At 42.3% G+C, this 23,403-nt stretch overlaps 1 protein-coding gene across 1 annotated transcript; it reads left to right on the forward strand.

Moving 5' to 3' along the window:
- The first annotated feature begins 279 nt into the window (after positions 1 to 279).
- LOC136648299 (DGAT1/2-independent enzyme synthesizing storage lipids-like) lies at positions 280 to 13,616 on the forward strand. The gene is made up of 6 exons (XM_066624412.1): positions 280 to 604; positions 4,345 to 4,509; positions 7,245 to 7,438; positions 9,087 to 9,147; positions 9,880 to 10,019; positions 13,509 to 13,616. Exons 1-6 carry the CDS (start codon positions 283 to 285, stop codon positions 13,614 to 13,616), a joined length of 990 nt encoding a protein of 329 aa, XP_066480509.1. The 5' UTR covers positions 280 to 282.
- Positions 13,617 to 23,403: the final 9,787 nt, after the last annotated feature.

Consider the following 23,403-nt stretch of genomic DNA (forward strand, 5'->3'; position numbering starts at 1 on the left):
CTTCAGGTTTCAATTCAATGAAGCCTGTACTGAAAGTTGTACCGCAAACTGTATGTGTGTATATACGTAATTATGCTTATTATAAAAAAAAATTATAGACTGGCTGCCTTTCTACAAAAACAAAAGTATCCAACATAATGTGCAATGATACAAAAAGAATAATATACTGACAGTTCTGTTATAAATACACTGCATTAAACAAGGTGTCTTTTCTCTATCTAGGGTCAACGTTAAGAAACCGCTTTCTTGGTAGAGTTGCTTTCTTTCACTTTTAAACAGAAGATGATCAGCATAAATGAATTATATTCTTCTGGTGAGGAAGGTGTAACTTGGCTGAACAGTCTTTTGAAAGAATGGATTTATCCAGATAATTACTTTGGGAATTTCACAGACTATAAAGGGTATCTCTTATGGGTGCTAATTCCAGTTGTAATCCTATTTTCACCTCCTTTAATTATGCTCGGATTTATTTACATTTCTACACTTCTTCTGCACGTTTACAAGATAAAAAGTAATTTAAAGGGAGACTATCTCAGTAAAGCATGGAACAATGGACGGCGAGCAGTGTCTCAGCTTTGGGACTCCTATGGCGTGCTGTGGCATGGTAAGTCTTGTTGCTTTTCTTTGGAATTGCATATTGTCAGAGCTCATGACCAGCTGTTTTGTGTCAGGTTCTTTTTTAAAATCTCTGTTTAAAGTAACTTAGCAATAGACTTTGATAATAAACAGCTTTTATATGGTGCATTGAAAATGTTTTGCATTACCACAGTAATCTTTATAACAGCCCTCTAAGGTGAACTATTCCTACCATATTGCAAGTAGCAGGGTGGGTGTGTATGAGAAAGTGGTCTAAGGCTTCTTCTTCCTCATTACATTTATGAGCAGCACAGAGGTTCAGATGCTTCTAGGGCTAGCCTTTCCAGGAGAATGACTGAAGGCCCAATCCTATCCAACTTTCCAGCACCGGTGCTGTTGTAATGCAGCCTTAAGGTAAGGGAACAAATGTTCCCATACCTTGACGAGAGCTCTGTGACTGCCTCCCCACCACAGGATGCAGCGCACTCCCCATTGGCGCAGCTGCACCGGCATTGGAAAATTAGATAGGATCGGGCCCTGAAGCTGTTGCCGCAATCACCAGATTGGTGGGAGCTGCCTACAGTAAAGGAAGAGGGGGACAAAGTGGAGAGGAAGTGCAGAATAGTGGTCTCCACTACTCTCACTAATCCAAGGAATGGAAAAAGCAGCAGCAGTGTGGAGGAAAAGAAGGTGGTGGTTCCCACTACTCCAGGGAGTGGAAGGAGCAGCAGCAATGTGCAGGCAAAGAAGGTGGCACCTCAGCAGATAAGAAGGTGCAGTAATTGGCACACTACCTCAGGCATCAGGGAGTCTTAGACTGCTCCCTACCCCCTCTTGACTTGCTTCATGTGTGAGGAGAAGGTATAGAAAGCTTCCATTCCATTTTCAGTTTGGAATGCTCAAGTTTCTATTTATTTCAAACTCAGAAAACTGGCTTATTTTCACCAGAATTAGTTCATAAACAGTGCTAGTGCCAGGTTACTGGAGGCCCTAGAGGGCAAAGCCCTGCAGACTTTTTGGCTCCTCCCACCCTCCCCATTGGCAAATGGAAATCTGCACCAGTTGACCAGTAATGTGGAGCTTAAGGTATCACCTTGACCAGACTGACCATCTAATGGGTGTGAGTCCTTGGCCACTGTCTGACCTGGTGAAACCCTTGATGCCATTCCTTGGTTTTATCATGATTTCAGAATCTGTACTGTAGTTAGAATAAACCATAGTTTCTAAAGTTCAATCATATTGGGAAACTGGTTTAAATTAAAAGTAGAAATCTTTAATCTCCTTTCCTTATGCAGGGGTGGGTGGGTGAGCTTAACTCATGGTTCTCCTTAGCCAAGCTTATGCTTTTAGCACAAAAACTTGACTTATTACATCTGCATGCAGTTAATGAGTTTCTGGCAGTTGGCGTTTTCACTGGAGACCACATAATTTCCACAGCTTCTCCTGGATGGCCAGATGACAGCAGTGACCAGAGGGGCCTTTGCCCTGCTTTGGCTTGTGCACAGGCTGCAGCTGTACCTGTGTCAGTTGGATCCGGCAATAGTGGTTAATGTCTTGGTGACATCCCATTTAAGAACATAAGAACATAAAATTTCATTTGGGCTACTTTTGGACTACTGTAACACATTCTATGTAGGACTGCCCCTGAAAATGGTCCGGAAATTGCAGTTATACAGAATGCAGCAGCCCATGTAGTTGAAGGGTCTCAACAGGGTCTCACTGGCTGCCCATTCCTTTCCGGGTCCAATTCAGGGTGCTGGCACTTACCTTTAAAGCCCTGTATTGCCTGCAACCACAAATTTGAAGGGACCACCTACTCTGATATAATCCTGCCAGCTTTCTTAGGTCATCTGAAATAATAATAATAATACAGGTATTTCTATACCACCTTTCTTGGTCCTCAGATTTCTCCTTAGACTTTATTCAAGGTGGTTTACATAGGCAGGCAAATTAAATCCCAGTAGGGATTTGAAAGAAGGTTTCTATCTTTCAAGAAACCACAACATTCAGGTGTTTCTTTCTTGATCTGGTCGCACATTCTGGCCTCCATCCTCCCACGCTCAGAGCAGATGGAATAGCTCGGCTCAGCCTGTCAGCTGTTTCAAGGTCGCACGGAACTGGCGACCTTCGGATGTTATCTTCAGGCAAATGGAGGCTCAACCCTCTAGACCAGACCTCCTGCCCTGTTGACAGTTCTGCTGTTGGGGGAAGTGATGGGTGTGCTGGTAAGAGACAGGGCCTTCTCATGTGTGGCACCACTTTTATGGAACTCACTACCAAAACATCTAAAATCTGCTCCTTCAGTAGAAAGTTTCCAGTGAGGCCTAAAAACATTTTTATTTACATTAGCTTTTGGGGGTGGGTAAAGGTGGAACACTCCTGCTTGTCTTTTATGTAACCTGTTGTTATTCACATGTTTTTAGCTGTGTATTTTTTTAACCTGTCACCACCTATGGGTTTTTAGAACTACTATGCTACTGCTGTGAGGTTTTAAATGATCCAGATTTCAATTTTTGCTGTGTTTTATGTATTGTTTTGTAAGCCATCTTGAGCTTTTGGAAAGGTGGGATATGTTTTAAATTAGAAGTTATCCTTTTAGCCATAGCATACCTGCCTTGGATTGTCCAATATATTGTAGAGTGCTTTATGGTGCTTTAACATAAAAGTGTTTGTTGGCTTACTTCTATCTTTTATGGTGTTTTGCTACTTGGCAATATGAACAGAGAATGCTGATATTTTTCCACGACAATCTTCTATGGCAGTGGTTCCAGAATTTACCTGGGTCTTGATGCCCCTGCAGTTCCTTCTTCCTGACTGAACTGGGTGCCACTATCTTGGATCTTGCAAGATCCAAGATGGCGTTGCCTAAATCTCACAAGAGTTTTTGAGATCAAAGATGATGACACCCAAATGTTGAGAGATTTGGGCACTGCCTTCATGGATCTCATGAGGTTTCGAGAGATCCAAGATGACAGCACCTGGGGGAACAGGTGGGGGTGACCCTAAGATGTTGCAATGCACAGTTTGGGAACCACTGTTCTGTTGTGATTATGGGCAACAAAACAACCCTGCTAACTGGACAAAGAGACACTTTTGAAAGTGGTTCTCCTATATTTAGCAGGGATTGAAAAACTGTCCCTATTTATCTCAGCATAGCATCTTTTCTAATGGTTTTTTCATGTCTCTGTTTTCTGCATCTTTTCTAGACTGAGAGTCCTTTTGGGGCAATAAATAATTTCTTTATGGATTTTGCTTTTTAAATAGCTGTGTTTAAAAGCAGTGCATAAATATTCTTCACAACAACAAGTTAGTTGACAATTCATGGCAGTTAAAAGGATTGTTACTCACATCACAACAGGATATATGTCATTGACCAATATTTTTTGATACAGGGTCAATGTGTTTTAGGTGTGACAGAACTTGGGGTTGTTTGGAAATTGCTCCAGATTTATGTAACAGGCAATTAGCAACAATCAGGTTCATAATTTTTAAGAGCAGGAGCTTACTTTGCCAAGTTTACTGTGCCAAATCAATATGAGGCATTCATGGGCTTTGGATCCCATTCCTTTAAACAGGAAAATGAAGCACTGCATGAGTATTACAGAGATAAATAAGCCAAGTGCTCGAGGAAGAAGTAATTATTATAATCTGCAATCAATTCTTAACTGTACTAATATGTAACACTGCTTACAATTTATGTTGTCCCTTCCTGTTCATCTTTAGGACAGGTTTAGTTTTATCAACTCTTGTATTCTGTGTTTTGAGCAGGTTATGAGGTGCATGGGATGGACAAAATACCAGAAGGACCAGGACTTGTTGTAGTTTACCATGGAGCCTTTCCTCTTGACTATTTCTACTTTGTATGTAGACTCTATTTACAGACAGGCAGACTCTGCCACTCAGTGGTTGACTACCATTTTTCCAAAATACCAGGTAAAATGTACTTTAATGTTTGGGGGTGTGTGTGCATGCTTGCATGTGCATTATAGAGCTTTAAAAACAGCATCCTGTTTCCCCCTGTGAGCCAGCAGCTGCCTCTGGGAAACTCAGAGTCACACCTCTCTTCCACTGTTGCTCTCCTGCAGCTGGTATTCAGGGACATACTGCCACTGAACCCTTGGAGGGGGAGCACTTAGCCATCATGGCTCCTAGCCAGAAGTTGTAGGCATTTTTCCAATTTCATGTAAAAAGTGGATCTTAAGGAATTTAAAGGAAGTAAGGGCAGAGGCATTAGGCTGGTGTTCTATGAGGCAATTAAGTGCAAATAGTGCTTTTTCCCAAAATGTCTTCTCCACCACTTCTTGACTAGTCAGAGGTGCCAACTTGCAGCTACAGCTATAATTAACAGTCTATACAATAATAAGCATCTTGCAGTGCAATTCTGTGCTTATCTATTGAGAAGTTAGCCCGGTTGAGTTCACCACTGAGTTCAATGAGACTTACTCCCAGATAAGTGTGTGTAGAATTGCAGCCCTAGTGTGGTTAGGTTGAGATAATTTTTTGACATCTTTTCTGGCTAAGACCCAAGCTAAGCATGACTTTAAACACCCAGTTTAGCCCTGTGTGGTTTTTCTGTTAGAAAAAAGCAACCAAGGCAGGGGTGGGAGCAATTGTAATAGACTGGGACGGTGGGATGAGGCAGGGAGATTTAATAATTTCCCCTTGCCACAGTCCAATCCAGATCACCCCACCACCCCTCTGCAGCTGCTGTTTGCCTTGGGATGGAAGCTGGCTATGGCAGCATCCTTCCTGTCACAGGAGTGGTTTATATTTTAAGTTGTTACAGATTTAATAATATGAAATGTAGGTTACATATGTAACTGAGGAGATGACTACTTTGATCTGGGAGAGCAACATGAAATATACTTCTGACTAACTCTCTGGTGAAATTTCATGGCTATGTAGAAATCTGATATGTTGTTAACACATAGAAATATTAACATGAAGAGAGGAGAAGGGTTAACTGAAGTAATACAGAAGAAGAGGAAGAGGCACCAAATGTCCTTGAGAAAGTAAGATAGAGGACCAAACGGTAACACCCAGGTGCGAATTTAGGAAGTCATGCCAAATATGAGGGGTACATGGAAAGATGCTGATTGGTCAAGGGGATGAGCTGACCAAACATGACTCAGCATAATTGGGAAGTTATGATTGATTGGTGTGGAGACCTCACACATCAATTTAAATGGGGTTTAATTGAGTTTCTATAACAATGAGCTAAATTTTCGAGGAGCTGTTCTTCTTCCCTGGCAACGGCTGTGGAAGGCTCTGCCTCACTGAACATCGAGATGGCTCCAACTTGGAGTGTAGGATAGGTATAAGTAGGGTAGTTTCAGCTAGTTTTCTTGTTTTGTGTGGCTTTGTGTATACTGACCTTTCTAAAGTTGTCCTTGAGAAGCCCACCATCTGGTAGGATGACAACTTCCTATGTACTAACCTCAGTTTATTTTAATAAAGACTTTTACTCCTAATGTAGTGTGTGTGTATTCAGAGGGGAGGTGGAATGGCTCAGAAGGACCTTAGGCACTTGCTGTAGCCGGAAGATACAGGTTGCTGAGACTGTTCCTCTGTTGGGCATGGTGGGCTCCATGAGGGGAACAGCAACTTCCGTTACACCTCCAAAGGCAATTGGGAACTGTGGGAGGCAGCAGTCTAGAGCAGGACTGCGGTAGAAACAAAGTTCAAATCCCCTTTCCCATGCCACAGTCCCAATGTGGATCAAGCTGCTGAAATTTATGAACATAAACAGACACTGAAAACCCATAATGGGTGGCATCAGAAGTTAATCAGGTTGGACACTGGCCATGGGACTCAGAGGAACCACCTAACCAAACCAACCCTTCAATTCTTGGTACAAGAGGCTAAGGATATCATGAAGAGGTGGATGGAACACTGCCATGGGGAACCCACTGCAAGGCTTTATCCTAAGTCCTCCGACAACCTGGCATCTGTGTTGATGCCAATATCATGTCTTCTAGGGTGCAGTCCTATACACACTTCTGAGTAGATATGTATAGATTTGCATTATGAAAGTCACACCTGCAGCCTGATCCTATCCTGTGGTTATGTCACTTGAACTTGTTTTTCTGGCTGCATAATGCACTTTCTGGTTGCCACAAATGTGACAGTGCTGGAGAACCTGGCCTGGCCAATGCTGGAAACGGTGAGTGGCCTGATCTGCATGATGATGGGCTGTGGATAACTGTTGCTGCAGGTTTGGCTGTGTAAGAGGTTGGAGGGAGGTGGGAAGGGGGTGAAACAAGGAGGAAGGTGGGCAGGGAGGAGGGTGTATTAGGCCCAGGAAGGCAGTGGGTTTGGCAATGGCAGTACCTGCCAAATCCTAACCACCTTTCTAGGCCTGATCAACTGTCATGGACTTAACATGAACTTTCACCAGTGATACCACTGGTGCAGGTCTGAATTGACCCACTGGACTGGCAGGAGCTTACTCTGAGGGACACACACAAATATTCCCTTACCCCAAGGAGCTTTCCCGAGGCTGAAACTGCCCTGTGGAATTTAGCAGATGCTGTGTTGGTGCCAGTGCATCTCTGTGCAGAAAGTTAGGTAGGACTGGGCTGTTAGTTTGGTACTCGGATACGTTTTCCACATTTTTTTATGTAGCATGCTTTCAAATAATAATGTTAGATTGCTGGTATCTCCTATAGGGATCAACCTGTTTTATAATGTACATGGCCTTACACATGATGGAAGAATGGAATGTGTTGACATTCTGAAAAAGGGGTACTTGTTAGGAGTCTTACCAGGCGGAGTCCGAGAAGCACTCTTCAGTGATGACAACTACAGCCTCCTCTGGGGTCGCCGTTCAGGCTTTGCTCATGTAGCCAGAGATGCAAAAGTGGTGAGTGGCCATATGCTACACAAGTATTCAATGTTTTGTGGTCTCCAAACAGAAATCCATGTGCAGTGGGATCAGGAATAAACCATTTTATCTGTACAAGATTCTGCTCCATAATATCTGAGGACTATTTTGGTGGTATTCAGCTTCCATCTGTTCATTATTGATTGCTTTTATTATTGTTTTATTTATTATTGGTTTAGTTTTTTGGTGTTTTTGTTATATTTTAACTGTATAGGCCCTGTTAGAGCTTGAAGGTAGGGTATAAATTGCTTTTAACAATAAATAAACTGCTTGTTATTTTCTTTGGGGAAAAATAATCCTAACCACTTTCTGGTAAAAGCAGAATGTGTATGACTCCTACAGCTGCAAACTGTGTACACATGTTCAATATATTTTATGAAGAATGTGTGTATTTGGCCACAAAACCATGGTGGGAGAAATTTTGCACTTTGCTCGCACTGCTTCTCCTATCCTGATCATGCCCCCATATTTACAGTTATTTATAAACTGTAAACAATATAAACAATATTTACAGTTTAAAAAAAAGAAAAAGCAGCTTCAACTGAAAGCTGATTAAACCCCTTTTTTCCTACTGTTGCTAGTGCATGGAGAGGCCAATGAAACATGGAAGTGCAAAGAGATAAAGCCACCCTATCTTCTTTCATTGCTTCGAGAGCCCTCCCTGGTGCTATTTAAAGGAGGAGGGAGAGGCCAGATGCACATGTTCTTTAATGTGTCATTTTGCCCTAACTTCCATCCATAGGACACATGCCGGCAAGATATGACCTGTTTACATGGCTGTTAACTTATCAAATTTATGTTTTCTGGTTTTGTTTGCTGGTATTATTTCCCTGCTATAGTTTGTATTAATTTAGGTTTGTATTAATTTTTAAGCACTGATATGATCTTTTATTCTTCTAAATCTGCTCCTGTGGATTTTTAAATAATTGTATAGATGTTTTTACATTTGTGTAGCTGCCATAGGGCAGGAAAACTACATACAAATAAAAAAAATTTAAAATAAATAAATTTGTTTGTCTGGGATGATGTGGTGGGGTGGGAGAGAGTGGAATGAGGTGATGTTGGAGGAAGGGAGAGGGCAGATCAGGTCCACAAAGGGGACAGGTTCAGTGGCAACCAAATCTTAACCCGCTTCCCAGGCCCTATCCACCAGCTTAGCTCAGCATTGACTTGTGCCAGAGATTTCACTGACACAGGTTCAAGTAGACCCCCTCCCGCAACCATGGTGGCTTCTCCCTGGTAAGGGGATGAATTTTCCCTTACCCAGAAGAGACCTCTGCAACTGCCCCATAGGAGGCAGAAGTAGCCTCTTTGGTGCCATTGCATCGGTGGGGAGAGAATGAATAGGATCGGGCTCTTAATTGCCTATTATTATTATTATTTTTATTAACAGTATGTGAGATGATTTCCCAGTTTTACCTTTCTTTAATGAGATAATTATCTTGTTTAAGAAAAGTAGAGCTGGAAGGATCTACTTTTCGTGGAAACCGGCTTTAAAATGTAGCAGCTACTGGACCGGCTCATGTTCCTTTCATGCACAGAGTACACTATTATATGAATACAGGATCTTTGAGTGGTGGCTGCAGGACTGCCCTAATTGTGGCCACTTTTCTCCCACCTTTCTCAGCCTATCATTCCTATGTTTACAAAAAATCTTCGGGAAGGATACAGGACACTTGGAAAAATATGTAAGATCAATTCTGCTTGGATCATCCCATTTGCTTCTACCCCAGTGCTAAACACATTACATTGAAGGAAATTCCATGTATTTCTACTGGACTTCTATGTAATTGTGGGCCTAATCCCATCCAACTTTTCAACGCCTCTGCAGTTGTGCCAGTGGGTTGTGCACTGCATCCTGCTGTGGGAAAGCAGTCATAGAGGCCATCTCAAGGTTAGGAACATTTGTTGCCTTGCCTCGGAGCTGCACTGCAGCTGCATTGACACTGGAAGGTTGGATAAGATTTTGGCTCTGGGATATTTTTGTTGCTCATTCATCTTCCTTGTCTCCCTCTGCTTTGGGCTCTGTACCACTGTCTTGCCCTCTTTCCTTTAGCTGCTCCTCTGTCTTTTCCTGTGATTATTTCTCTTCATTCCTTTGATTTCCTGTAGGTGTCCTGTAGTGCTTGATCCTTGGCCAATTGTATAAATAGGTTGTTGCAGATTTACCTGGGCTGCAGTTTAACACACCTTTATGTACACATCCACCCATTTAATTAAAATGGGTAAACAACCATAATTATTTGTTAGGTTGAAGCCCTGGTACTTATTGTGCATGCCAATCTTTCATACATTTGTTGCACAATTATGTGCCAACTGCATGGCCTTTGTTCATTTAATCAGGGCTTCTTTTTAAGTTCCTATACCTAAATGATACTATTAGTTGTCAAAACATAAGCATATTTTTGTTTTACAAACAGGGCCATTGAAGTGGCTGTATGAGCGTACCCGGTGGCTAATTGTTCCTATATATGGAGGGTTTCCAGTCAAATTTTGTACATATGTAGGAGATCCCATTCCTTATGACCCAAATATAACAGTGGAGGAGCTAGCTGAAAAGGTAAGTTTATTTATACAGGTATTTATATACCGCCTTTTTTTGGTGGTCAGATTTCTCCTCAGACTTTAATCCAAGACAGTTTACATATGTAGGCTGTTCTAAACCCCCGTAGGGATTTTTACAATTGAATAGTTCTAGTCTTTCATAGAACTCCTCCTTCCAGCTGGATTCCTTCCCGGTCTGGCCTCTCTCTGACCCTTCACCTCCCACGCTCCACTTGACGGCAACTCCTCTCTGTCACCGAGGGTCAGCTCATCAGTATATCAGCATGTCGTCAGTTCTTGGGTACTTCCGGTTGTTTCGAACTGGCAGTCTCAGATCTTCAGGCATACTAGGCGGCAGCTCTAGCAACTGAGCCAGACCTCCTGTTTAATACTGTTTAATATACTGTTGAAGCCTTTGAAGTTCCTGTATTCTTACTTATAATAAAGGATTGTAATATAATACTTTTAAATAGGAAGACCATTAGTTCTTACTGCTTTTTTCTGTGATAAAACCTTACTGTAAACATCTGCAGTCATGTCCTTTGAACTGATGGGAATTGTCAAGCCTGTGGTTGAAGCATCACTTAAATCAACATCTTGGAGATGATTTTCTTTCTTGCTACAGCTGAAATGTAGGATGTTTTGAATCAATCCTTATGTTTAGGATTAAACTGCCTGACCAAAGTCCAAGGAATTTTTCGCCTGTGCTTGGTGTAGTGCTGTGGCCAGACTTTAGCAGTACTTGAAATAATATTTGAAGCAAACATTTGGGGTGTGTAGCATTAGTAGCATCATGAAAACTCTCTGCCATTATCTGTTAACAGTACTGAAAAACCAGTTTCTTCTGTCTGTGGGTGTCAGGAACCAATGTGGTCCCCATGTGGGAAAACAGGTTGTTGTCAACAGGTTGTTGACCAGGTTCCAGAGCAGGCAGATAATGTTTGAAGGGCTGGTGGCATATGACAGAGTGTTTCTCAAACTGTGGGTCAGGACCCACTAGGTGGGTCGCGATCCAATTTCAGGTGGGTCCCATTCATTTCAATATTTTATTTTTAATATATTAGGCTTGATGCTACCATGGTCTGTGACTGCATTTGAGGAAATGTTACAGACCTGTACTTTTAACAAGCTATGAATATTATTTTAACAATGATAGTAAATGGGACCTATTTCTGGGTAAGTGTGGGTAGGATTACAGACTAGGATTGTTAAAAATTTTCCTGCTTGATGATGTCAGTTCCAATCATGACATCACTTCTGGTGGGTTCTGACAGATTCTTATTCTAAAAAGTGGGTCCTGGTGCTAAATATGTGAAAACCACTAGTTGCAAAGCCCCAGCCAGGGAACCTCTATTGCTGCTCCTTGAGGGGTGGGGCAACAGTGATGGTGGTGACACCATTGCGCTGTTGCTGGGGACAAAATATATTTTTTTTACTTACCTGGGGTTGCTATGGCTCTCTGGAGGGTCCAGGGAGCCTGTAAACCCCTCTGCAGGGCTCCCCATACATCCAAACTGCTGTAAATAGCAAAAAAAAGGTCACAGTTTTGCAACGAAAATTAGAAGTGGCTTTTTAAAAAACTGTAAACAGTAGTTTGGAGACATGGGGAGGGCTGCAGAAGGGGTCGGGGGCTCCCTGAACCCTCTAGAGAGCCATAGTGACCCCCCAGGTAAGTTTTAAAAACACACACACACACTTTTGTCTCTGGCAGCACCATGATCATGGCAATTGCTTTGCTGCCCCTTCCTCTCTCCCACAAGTACATACAGCATCCCAAACCCTCCATGAAAGTTTGGGAAGCAGTGGCAAATGGTATAGTTAAAGTGAGGAGGGTTAGTTTCCAGTATTGGCAAACAAAACTTCAAGGTCAGGGGCAGGTGGCATAGTCAGGACAATAAGGAGGACCAGGCTTGATGTCAGGCTGGGGCTGTTCAGTTCCTTCTACAAAGTAAGAAGTTTAGACTGGGTAGCCAAGTCAAGGAATTTCTTAGATAGAACCAGCAGAGATTCTATTTGCATGGGAACTTCCTGCTTATTTGAGCAAGCCCTTGCGCATCGCATTTCACAACACTCAATTTCAATACCTTTTTAATGGCCTACAAGTGTTTATAGGACACATTCTGTCAGTAGAAAGTGATATGAGGGTGCACTACTGCAAAGGCCCCATGCAGTGTACTATGAACTAATGTTGATTTATTTGAAGGGCTTGTATCCCACTTTTCAGCCGACAAGGCTGGCTTTTATCAAATTAAACTGAGAAAAAGATGAGAAGGGGGAAGGGGCATGTTTGCCTGCTCCTTCTTTCCCTCAAAACAGGGTCGTTTGTGCCTCTGTGGCCCTCTCTGACGGGGGAGTAGCACAGTTCAAACAGGTCTCAGCGGGTGGAAGCGGAGTTGGGTTTTTTTGTATTGCTTTCTTATGGTTGGCATCAGCTTTGGGCACAAGTCCTGTGGGGGGCCCCTCTTTACGCGCATGTGCATCTAAGCATGCATGCATGCCCTGAGCTCATCAGCTGATCAGGATTGCTGGCTGGTGGTGTCTCATAATTCCTGTGGTCACTGTCCATTGGAAGGGGATAGGGAAGCTTCTGGGTTTGTGCTGCTTTGTCCCTCTGTCCACCTTTTCTTTCCCCTTTGTCTTACTGCTTCCTCTGGGGGCTCCCACCTTGTCTTCTCCAGTCCTCCTCCACATGGTCTTCCTCTTCCCCCTTGCCCTTCACTTCTGCTCTGTTCCTGGCATCATTTTTCCCTGCCTTGCTTCTCTTGTTCCTCTGCTCACTCTGACCTGTCTTGTTTATCTGCTTCTTGGGTTGTTCCACAATTCTTGTCACTCCACCACCTCCTCTCTCTCTTACTTTTTCTTCTTTCCCAGGCCCTGCTTTTAGGGGCTGATACCAGCTCCACATTTTGTTCTCCAGCTGTCAGCTTAGTGTCTCCACAGCTGAGAGCAGGGGACAGCTGATGATGTGTATTCCAGCTGATCAATGGTGCTTCCTCTTCAGCTTGGTCAGGCACTGTAGTTGATCAAGCACCACACTCTTAGTAATAATAATTATGCCATGATATGGTACAGTGTACAAAGGGGCTGTGTAAGTTGTGTAAGGGTTAGCATAAAGTAAGGCAAGAATCTATTCTTTTACATTATCCCTGGAACCCCAGGCGATCTTGGGATCTGGTGTGCTCCAAATGCCCTGGGGCATTTGGTGGGCCGCTGTGAGATACAGGAAGCTGGACTAGATGGGCCTATGGCCTGATCCAGTGGGGCTGTTCTTATGTTCTTATCCCTGGAATCAGTGTAGTGGCTCATGGGATGAGTTAGGTCATTTGTGTAGCTTGTTAAAAAGCCAGTAAGAGAGAAGGAAAATTGTTTAAATTCAGAAGGAATGAGATTAAATATTTGTTTTAACTATAATTTTAAAATTTTGCTGGACTTGAAAATGGATAATGCAAATGTTGCTTAACTATTCTGCTGGGTTATAACATGAACACACATTTCTCTTTTTCAGACAAAGACTGCAATCAAAAATCTCAGAGATAAACACCAACAAATACCAGGTAGCATACGAAGAGCTTTACTGGAACGATTTAATAAACATCCCAAAGATGATCAGTAGAATATTTTTGAAAATTAATACTATTTTTCCTAAACAGTTTGCTAACTTGATCCCTCAGATCTGACATATATTTTTCAAGCATGCAAGTAGATAACTGCTATGTGTGCATCTCGGCTAGTTTGGCTTACCTATGAGGCTATTTCTGTTAGGGTGGAACAGAACATGAAGCTTTTAAAAATGCAGTTCCAACGTTTCATGAGTTTTTGGGAATACTCGTTCTGCACCACTGTAGTAGAGTCGGTGGTGTGCACCTCTTTACCAGATATTGAACAATAATCCAGTTTATTTGAAAACAGTTATTACTATCCTCATCATCACCCCTACTTATTTTCGACACTGTTTACTCTAAAGTATTGATAGAAATGCAGCTGGGCTTGCTACAAAAAGTTGAATATTATGAAATCTGAAATATACTAATATCCTGCTTTATTAGGTAGTGTCATTTTGAATATCATTGCTGTGGAGGATTAATTATGCTGTTCTGTATTAATTGGGGCTCTTCTATATCTGTTATAAAACATCCTATAATTTAAACCATTGACTGTGTCTGTTCCCTCTTTAGATGAATAAATGTGGCTAGTGCTGTTGAATGAATAAATGTGGCAGCTTTAGATGAATAAATGTGGCAGCTTTAGATGGATAAATGTGGCAGCTGAATGAATGGTGCCACCCCCTATGCTACAGCACACTAGCTGTAGCATAGGGGGTGGCACCATTCATTCAGCTGCCAAGAGTCTTGGTGCACACGTTTGCAAGTTGAATTGTAGCAGCATTCTATCTACAGTAGAGGGATAGTCTTTGGGTTTCCACTAATGGTGAGTTAATTTGACTGCAGCCAGGTTTATTGAAATTGTCATTGCTTCCATTGGATCCACTGAAATGCACAAATGATGCAGACAGTTGCTTCATAGACTGTTGACATAATTCTGCATGCTTATTTTAGTAAAGTTGTACTGCGTCATGGATTTGGAATTTTGGCATAGCATCTTGGGTATGTATGCAGCCCTAAAAGTATCGAACCCATAATGCAGTGTGTTTGTGAATAACCTACTAATGAATGAAGAAAATGTGGGCTTATAATGAAAGTGAGCTGTTGTATGGCAGAACAAACAGGTTCATCCAAAGGCAATGGAGCAGGTGGATTTGATTTTCTACAGTACTTTGCTGCTCTGAGTAGTGAAAATAGTGTTATTGGTGGAATTTGTCATGGAGTTGTTTGCACATCCATAGTTGTAAGTACATAGTTTTTTGGATATCTACTTAGGCTGCTGTACTATACATACTTGCTGGAGAATAATTCCCACTGGACACAGTGGAGTATTTGGTTAAACATGAGTAGGATTGCACTTCATAACACATTTTGTCAGTATATAACCTTATGTTATTGTCCGTTACACCTGTATGTAATGTAGACCAAATTTGCTAATGTAGTAACTGGATGAACAATGAGATGTTTACCCGTAAAAGACCAGTTGACTGCAAACAACATTGAGAATTGGGAATTGTTGTGCTTTTCTTCTTTCAAGTGAATCTGCTCAATTTGCCTTAGTATAATAAAGGTTACATCTGTTAAACTCACAATGGTGTGTTTTGTGAAACCAAGAACTGCATCAAAGAGCAAGATCTGATAATCGGAAATCTAATGTTTTCTTCCGCATGCTCCATGATCCTGGCTTTTCCTTTCTCCAATAAAAGACTCTGGTTCCTCAGCTTGATTGTTCATGGTATTCCAAAGCCCCTTGGAAGCAGCTCCCCACGTGGGGGGAGGAGATGGAGATGAAGGTGGAGACATCCCTTTTTCAATTATTATATATTTGTTTTAAAACTTTTGCAAGCTACTCCAAAAGATTGGGATACTATCACCTTGATCTTTAAATGAAGTATAGTAAGTTTCAAAGTAGAAATAAATGGAAGGAGAAAAAAAGCATTCTGATGAAGAAACTTAAAGTTGACCACTCCTGTTTTCCATGTGACTAAACAACAAATATGACTGTGGGGAGGGAAAGCTAGCTAGTATTAGGAAATATGCAAGAATCTCCAGAATGAGAGGAGTGACTGGAATGAAGGAATTATTTATATTTATAATAATAAAATAAAAAATGGAGGGAGGATGGGGCCTGAAACTCCCCCACGGGATCCAGCCTATGCCCCATTGGCATGGCTGCATTGTCTTGCAGGGAATTATGTAGGACTGGGCTAGAAGTAGGATGTTCCAATTCTGTATTCTATATGTTTCTAAGAATTTGAGTATCATATTTGTTAAGTGACATCAAATGTTTATAAACATTATAAACATTTATAAACATCAAATTTATATTTAAATGTTTATTTATAAACATGATGTTTATAAACATCAAATGTTATAAATGTTTATTGTAGGCTTCTTTTTCTCAGTTGATTCAATAAGTATTTCTAAAACTACAGGCTGCAATCCTATGCACACTTTCCGGAGAGTAATCCCCTTTAAACAAAATGGGAGTTACTTATGGGTAGGCAAGCATAGGGTTGTGCTCTCAGAAGCTTATAATGCCACTGGACCAAATGTACAGCCCAATCCTATACTTACCAGCCATTGCTTTTTTTCTTCTGCTGGTGCTGACTGCCATAAAGCAGTCAGCGTCAGTCATAAAAGGTGTTCCTGTAACATGCTACTCAGCACACTGCCAGGGACATTGGCAGGAAGACTGGTGCTTTCCTGCCCATGTCATTGACTCTATTGTCTCCTTCCAGAGCAGGTAAGTCAATGGGAGAGGTGGGAGGGGTGGGAGAGGAGGTAATGGCAGGGAAGGGCCAAATTGGGTGGGGAGGGGCATAATGGGATGGGCAAGCTGCAGGAGGGGGAGGAACCAGAGGTGATGGTGCTCACCGGATTCTATCCCCCTTTCCTGCAGCCTGCCCACCCCCTTTCCTCAAACTTGTGGTAATGAAATTGCTAGTGCAATCGGATCACTAGACCCATTGTAGGTGATGAGGCTTACAGAGGTGTAAGAGGATTTAAATCTCCTTTTGCCTTGGAAGCCTCCACATCAGTCGCCCCCCTCACACTGGATACAGCACACCCTTTTTTTGTGCAGCTGTACCAGCGGAGAGGGGGAGGGAGGATAATCAGAAACAAAAGCTGTAATCTTGAATATTGCCATTCAGCTAAAACATATTTAACCCTCAACCTAAAAAAATGAAAAAAGGAAAGAAAAAAAGCCTCCTGACCTTGAAGAGTTAATTGATTCAAGGTAACAATACCAAAGCTTCCAAAATAGCCAAGACGGTTTACAGAAAGATCACAGTAATTAATAGTCAAGATATGCCTGATGATATAGACCAGTGGTTCCCAAACTATAAGTTTGGCTCCCTAGGGAGCTGTGGAAACCGAGGAGAAACGCAGAATCCTTGCAAAAAACCTACAGCGTAGGATTGTAGCCGTAAGGGGAGCCACAGCCAATGGCACAGTAGGTCAAGGGAGCCGCCAGACAAAAAAGGTTGGGAACCACTGATATAGACTAAAATCTGGAAATTCAAATTATTCTTCATTAAATAGAAGTTGCACCCTTTTAAAGGAAATCCTAGGTGGGGAAGATCACCACAAAAATTTCCTGAACAAAATGTAAAATCTATGTGTACATTTTTGGTATATTAACCTATATAATCTGTATTATATCTCTAGGAATCAATATTTTAAAAAACTTAATGACATCTGGCACCATCAAAATGACCAAGCATTGAATACACCCCATGTAATAGTGTCTCCAAGTTACATCAATTCAGATTTTGTCCAATTGACCAATAATCTCCCAAGGCATTTAACACTTTCATCCATTCTGAAATAGAAGATTGGACTTCAGAAATAGATAATAAAATATCACCTGCATGTGAATTAATCTTAAATTCATTAACATTAATGAATATTAATTAACTATTTTATCCAATTGCATGTGTCAAAGGTTCTGGACAGGAAAAGAGGGCATCCTTGTCTAGGTCCCTCTCCAGAAGAAATAAGGGAGAAAAATAACTATTAATCAAAACCCTCCTGGGCTAGAACAGTGGCTCCCAAGCTATCATACTGGTTCCCAACCTGTGGTTTGGGACCAATGGTGGTCCATGAGAACCTGAGAAGTGGTCTGTAAGATCTCAAAAAAAAAATCACCTTTGATAACTTCAAGCATCTCGCTGAGAGAGTGTTCCTCCACAGACCACCAGAGAGCGTGGAGAACAGACTGTCTGTAGCTGTCAATGAAGTGTCAGCTGCAGCAGTGGGCAGTCTATTCTCCGCCATCTCTGGTAGTCCATGGGAGGGGCACTTGCTTGGGAGATGCTTCCCCATGAACCACCAGAGACAGCAACAAATGGACCACCTGCAGCCATATTTGGCAACAAAATGTAATCCAGAAATCTCTATAAATAACCAATCTAATAAATCTCTAATAAATATTCTCTAATTATTACAAATTTAATTGTAATTTTTGTGTGCAGGGGGTTAGTGTGTTCCACAATAATTCCAATTTTTGTCTTGGTGGTCTGTGAGCTCTTAAAAGTTGGGAATCACAGCTCTATCGGCACCCACCTAGTTTTATGAGACTAAAAAAAAATTTGCCTTACCAGCTGCTCAATCCTCCGTTTTTATCCTTTTTACTGTGGTGGTAGTGGGGGGCCTTCTGGAGTCTCTGTTGAGCTCATGTTCATTGGATCAGGACCATTCTGGCTGCCTTGTGTTCCTTCACCTGGCCTTCGATAAGAGCCAAGCGTGTTTGCCTACTCATGACTAAATGCATGTGTGGCTCAGTTTTACTTTCCATAGGGCTCAATATCTTTTCCTTGACAGCTTGGAGGGACTTCCTTCTTGAGTGTTTTTTGGGGCCTTCGTTCACTGAATCAGGACCATTTTGTGGTGTTCTTCTCAGCCTGCCCTTCAAAGTGGACTGAGGCATGGTCTCAAGTATGCGGGCATGTGCAGCTCAGTTTCATTTTCCATAAGGCTCAATACATTTTCTTTGTCACCTATCAGCTTGTCAGTTTCATGACCCACCAATAATTTCATTGCAACCCAAAATTTGGGAAACACTGGGCTAGAACATAAATATATAACATTTTTATTCATTTCAAGAAATTTTTAGCAAATCCAAACTTTGCCAGCATAACAAAAATAAATTCACAGTGTACTATATCAGAAGCTTTTTCGGCATCAAACTACATCTGATCAGATCTCTTACAACTCAATCCTACCTGATTTTGCAGGGTCTATGCAGCCTTGATGTGTGCTGCATCCTGCTGTGGGAGCAGTTATGGAGGCCTCCTCAAGATAAGGGAATTTTTGTTCCCTTATCTTAGGGCTGCATTACAGCTGTGTCCGGTCTGGAATGTTGGTTATGAGTGGGCTGCTATTCTGCTATACTGAAGCAACCAAATCAGCAGCTCATTTAATTATTACCTGCCTTCTATCATTTCTACTTAATTAACATTTACCAACTCTCAAATGACCTGTTGAAGTTTATTAAAGTGCATGTTAGACAATATCTTTGTTATCAATGTTATTAAAGAGATAGGCTCTTTATGCAATCCGTAGCAATACAAATTTTGAAATCTTCAGCATTTAAAAGGGGAATACCATGGCTACTGTGCTGTAACTTCACCTAAAAGTTAATGCAATAGGACCATGATCATATCTATTCACATGCTCTAATTTTGATTAAAAAAAAAGAATTTTAATTAAAAAAGAGACTGAGATGAAAAAATAATTTAATCAAAAACAGTTATGGTGAACTGAAGAAATAAAATTTCACTCCCTTTCCTGTAAGAATAGTGCATGCCATAAACCAGAGGTTTTCAGACCTCTGAGTGCCCTGGCCTCTTTCTCCTTAAGGGGTGAGGGTAACCAGGAGGCAGTGTCGTAATCTCCAGGATTGCGCTGCTCAGGGGGCTGCAGGGGCTTGGCTGCACTTACCTGAGCCTCCTGCAGCCTCCCGGGGGTGTGGGGAGCCCTGCACGACTGTCTGCAGGGCTCCCTGATGCTTCCAAAGTGAAAGTGGGGTGATCACACCCCATCTCCACTAAACCGGAAGCGGAGTGCGATTGCTCCACTTTCACTTCTGACAGGGCTGCAGGGGGGCACTCACCAGTCCCTGCAGCAGCCATCCTGGGGTGCGGGGAGCCCTGTGCAAGCCTCTGCAGGGCTCCCCAGGTCAGCAGAAGTGAAAGTGGAGTGATCACCCCCCTGAACAGCGCAATCCTGGGGATCACATTGCTGCCTTCCCCCTGCCCCTGCTGCCTTCCACCCCTGATCCTGCAAGGACTTACTGCAGGTTTCAAACTCCTGGAGAGTTTGAAAACAGCAGCCATAAACCTTAATCACAGCAATAGTTATGCCAGAGAATAGAACCACTAAAGTAATAAAATGACAATCTATATCTAAAATAACTTGGAGAACCTGCAGGGAAATATCTTTGTATATCAATATAGCCACCCTTTCACTTGATTAGATACATTTGCAAAATAGGCATCTCCAACCTAGTCTAGACATAGATAGCTCCTTTCAACTGCCGTTAAATGAGTTTCTTACAACATCAGCAATAAGATCTTTCAACATATAAAGCACCTTTTAATATTTGCTAGGCTCCCGAAGACCCTTTACATTCCATGAAATCAAATTAAACATTTTATATAAATCCCCATATAATAGTAATATATATATAATAGTCCCCATATAATATATATATACTATCCCCATATAATAGTAATAGACAACAGTGCCCATTTTCATGTCAGGGAATCAGTCAAGAAAAATCATACAGAAGACCTCAAACCATTTTGCCCTCTAGGGGGCCTGTGCCAGTGCACTGACCCCTTCTGCAGCTGGGCCTCCTGGTGTTCGCTGATGATGTCATCATGTCATTGCCAAACTTCCAGGTTGCCAAACTCTGCACTACATGGAGTTTGGCTGAGAGGTGCTTTAAGAAGGAACGTTGCCTCAAACATATCTATACTGAAAGCAAAGAGATTACAAAATAATTCACCTGTACCTATGTGTGTGTGTGTGTGTATATATATATATATATACACACACACATATACACATATATATATACATACACATATATATACATACACATACACTACAGGTGGCGATACACACACACACACACACACACACACAACAGGTGGGTCCTTGGTGTCTGTGAAGGATTCATTCTCAGCCCCCCCGCCCGATAAAGAAAACCACGGATAAGAAAATTTGTGGTTTTTGGCCCCTTAAATTCTCCAAAGGGGACCGGAGCTGTGCTCCAGTTGCTTCCTGAGGGCTTTCTGAAGCCTGCAGAGGCCACATGCATCCACATGCATCTGAAGTCCTTTGTGGGCTTCAGAACCGCCAAAAAGACAAAAAAAAAACTAAACCCAAAACCAAAAGAAAAGCTACTTCTGGTTTCCAGAGAGAAACTGGAAGTGACATTTTTAATGCCTTATAAGGCATTGGGAGACCCGGGGTAGTTCCAGAGGGTTTCCTGGGTCTCCCAACAGACTCCACTGGTGTATTCCAGCTGTGTATAAACAGACTCCACCTGTCCATCAACTTGATAAAACAGAAAACAAACGAAAAAAAGAAAACACAAAAATCTCTCCAGGCCCACTATCATAAAAATATATCCCAACTCAATTGAAAGAAAAAGAAAAAACAAAGTAAAACAAATATTAGCTAGAAAAGCTCAAGGAAAAGTAAAACCTGCTCAGGTTTCAGGTAAGATGGTTGCCCCATTGTGCATCCTTGGCAATGTTTGGCTTGTTGATGACATAACATTAAAAAGAGGGGGGGAAACTGTCCAGTACCACCACTGAAAACAAAAATGGTTAATGCTTACAATACTATGTTTATATTTCAAGCAAATTGGCTGTAAGCCCAGAAAAATGAAAACAGAAAAGAAAAAAAATTGGTGAATTCCAAAGAGTTCACGAACCCTTCTCTGTCCATTTAAAACCAAGTATACTGTATAGAGAAAGATATTTATACAAAGATTTCCAACCATAATCCAATCTCATTCACTTACAACCCAATCCTAACTCATCCTGTCCACCAATGCTTCAATGGAGCCTGCACTGCATCCTCTTGTGGTGGTGGGCAGTCGCAGAGGTCTCCTCATGGTCAGGGAATGGAACTTCTGTTCCCTTACCCTGGGGCAACCCTCTGCTGCCAAAATGGGTCTCCTAGGATCTGCACCAGCCATTTTGTTGGTGCAGAATAGAGGGGAGTAAGGGAGAGGGGAGGGAATGGGGATAGGCTGGTGCCACCAGGATCTACCGACCACCTGTTCTGTGTCCCTTCTACCCTCCTTGCAGATGCTTCTTTGTTCCTTCCCTTCCCCAACCCGTTCCTCCCATTGCCTGCCCTCTGTGCTGCTGTACCTGCTCACTGACAGGTAGCTGGTAGTGACAGCGAGCCAACACTGCCAACATTTGTGGCAGCAGTTCCAAAAGGGCTACAGTATGGCCATTTGTGACAGCAGACAATGCATGCAGTTGATTTCATAACAGCACTCAAATCCTGGCCATGTCATCCTGGCCTGGGGCTGCACCCCAATGCTGGAACACTGTATCCTCCCCTATGTGCCAAATACTATGCAATGGCAGCAGGTTAATATTCAAACAGAAACTGGTTACCCACATTCACCTGTCAAGAGAAGAAGACCATTTTTACTGGTCACAAACCATTCCGATAAATACCATGTTGGGAAATGCCCCAGATTGTTATAGATCAGGGGTGCCGAAACCCCGGCCCTGGGGCAACTTGCGGCCCTCAAGGACTCCCAATCCAGCCCTCAGGGAGCCCCCAGTCTCCAATGAGCCTCTGGCCCACCGGAGACTTGCTGGAGCCCATGCTGGCCTGATGCAACTGCTCTCAGCGTGAGGGTGACTGTTTGACTTTTCACGTGAGCTGTGGGATGAGGGCTCCCTCCACTGCTTGCTGTTTCACATCTGTGATGTGTATCACATCTTTGTAGCAGTGGCAGCAAAGGAAAGGCTGGCCTTGCTTTGTGCAAGAACTTTAACAGGCCTTGAGTTATCGCAAGACCTTCATTCATTCATATGTTCCATCTCTAATATATTCTTTTATGTAAATTTATTCAGATTTGAAATGTAAATTAATTCTTTTTTTCCCTGGCCCCCAATACAGTGCCCTGAAACCACAACTGACCTTGGGAAGAAAGCTCCTATTTGCTGTCATAGGCCAAATCACATATAACATTAAGCATGTACAGACTGAGTCTTGTTATTCGTCAGGGTTCAGTTCCCAGAACTCACATGGATGGCAAAAATTGCACAAAAGCAATGTCCTTTTGCTCAGCAATTTAAAAACAGCCTTGCTGACCTTTTGAAAAGCACACAGAGGCAATCAGTCTCTCTCCAGGCTCTTAGAAAGACTTCACAGGCAGTGAAGGGAGGCAGTGACCCCTCCCTTCCCTGGGAGTCCAGTACAGGGAAAGAATGGAAGAGGTGATAATGACTTGCATTCTTTCACTGCTCAGGGGGAAGGGAGTGGTTGATTGCCTGGGAGTGAAGCTGTTCTAAGTGCCTGGAGAGAGAATGATTGATGGATTGTCTACCAGCTGCCCTCTCCACCATTAATGGGGCTATCGTTAAACATCTTTTTTCCTTTGATTTAAAGGGTCCTTCTCATAGTGTTGAGATAAAACTGCAGGTAAAAAATCCGTGGATAATTAGGTTATACCTGTAATTAATACAGACGCTCTTGCATGTTTTTGTTCAATAGAAAGCTGTATAGGACTGTTGCACGGGGATGGGAACT

The sequence above is a fragment of the Tiliqua scincoides genome, chromosome 4 (assembly GCF_035046505.1).
Source record: "Tiliqua scincoides isolate rTilSci1 chromosome 4, rTilSci1.hap2, whole genome shotgun sequence".
In the NCBI taxonomy this organism is placed as follows: Eukaryota; Metazoa; Chordata; class Lepidosauria; order Squamata; family Scincidae; genus Tiliqua; species Tiliqua scincoides.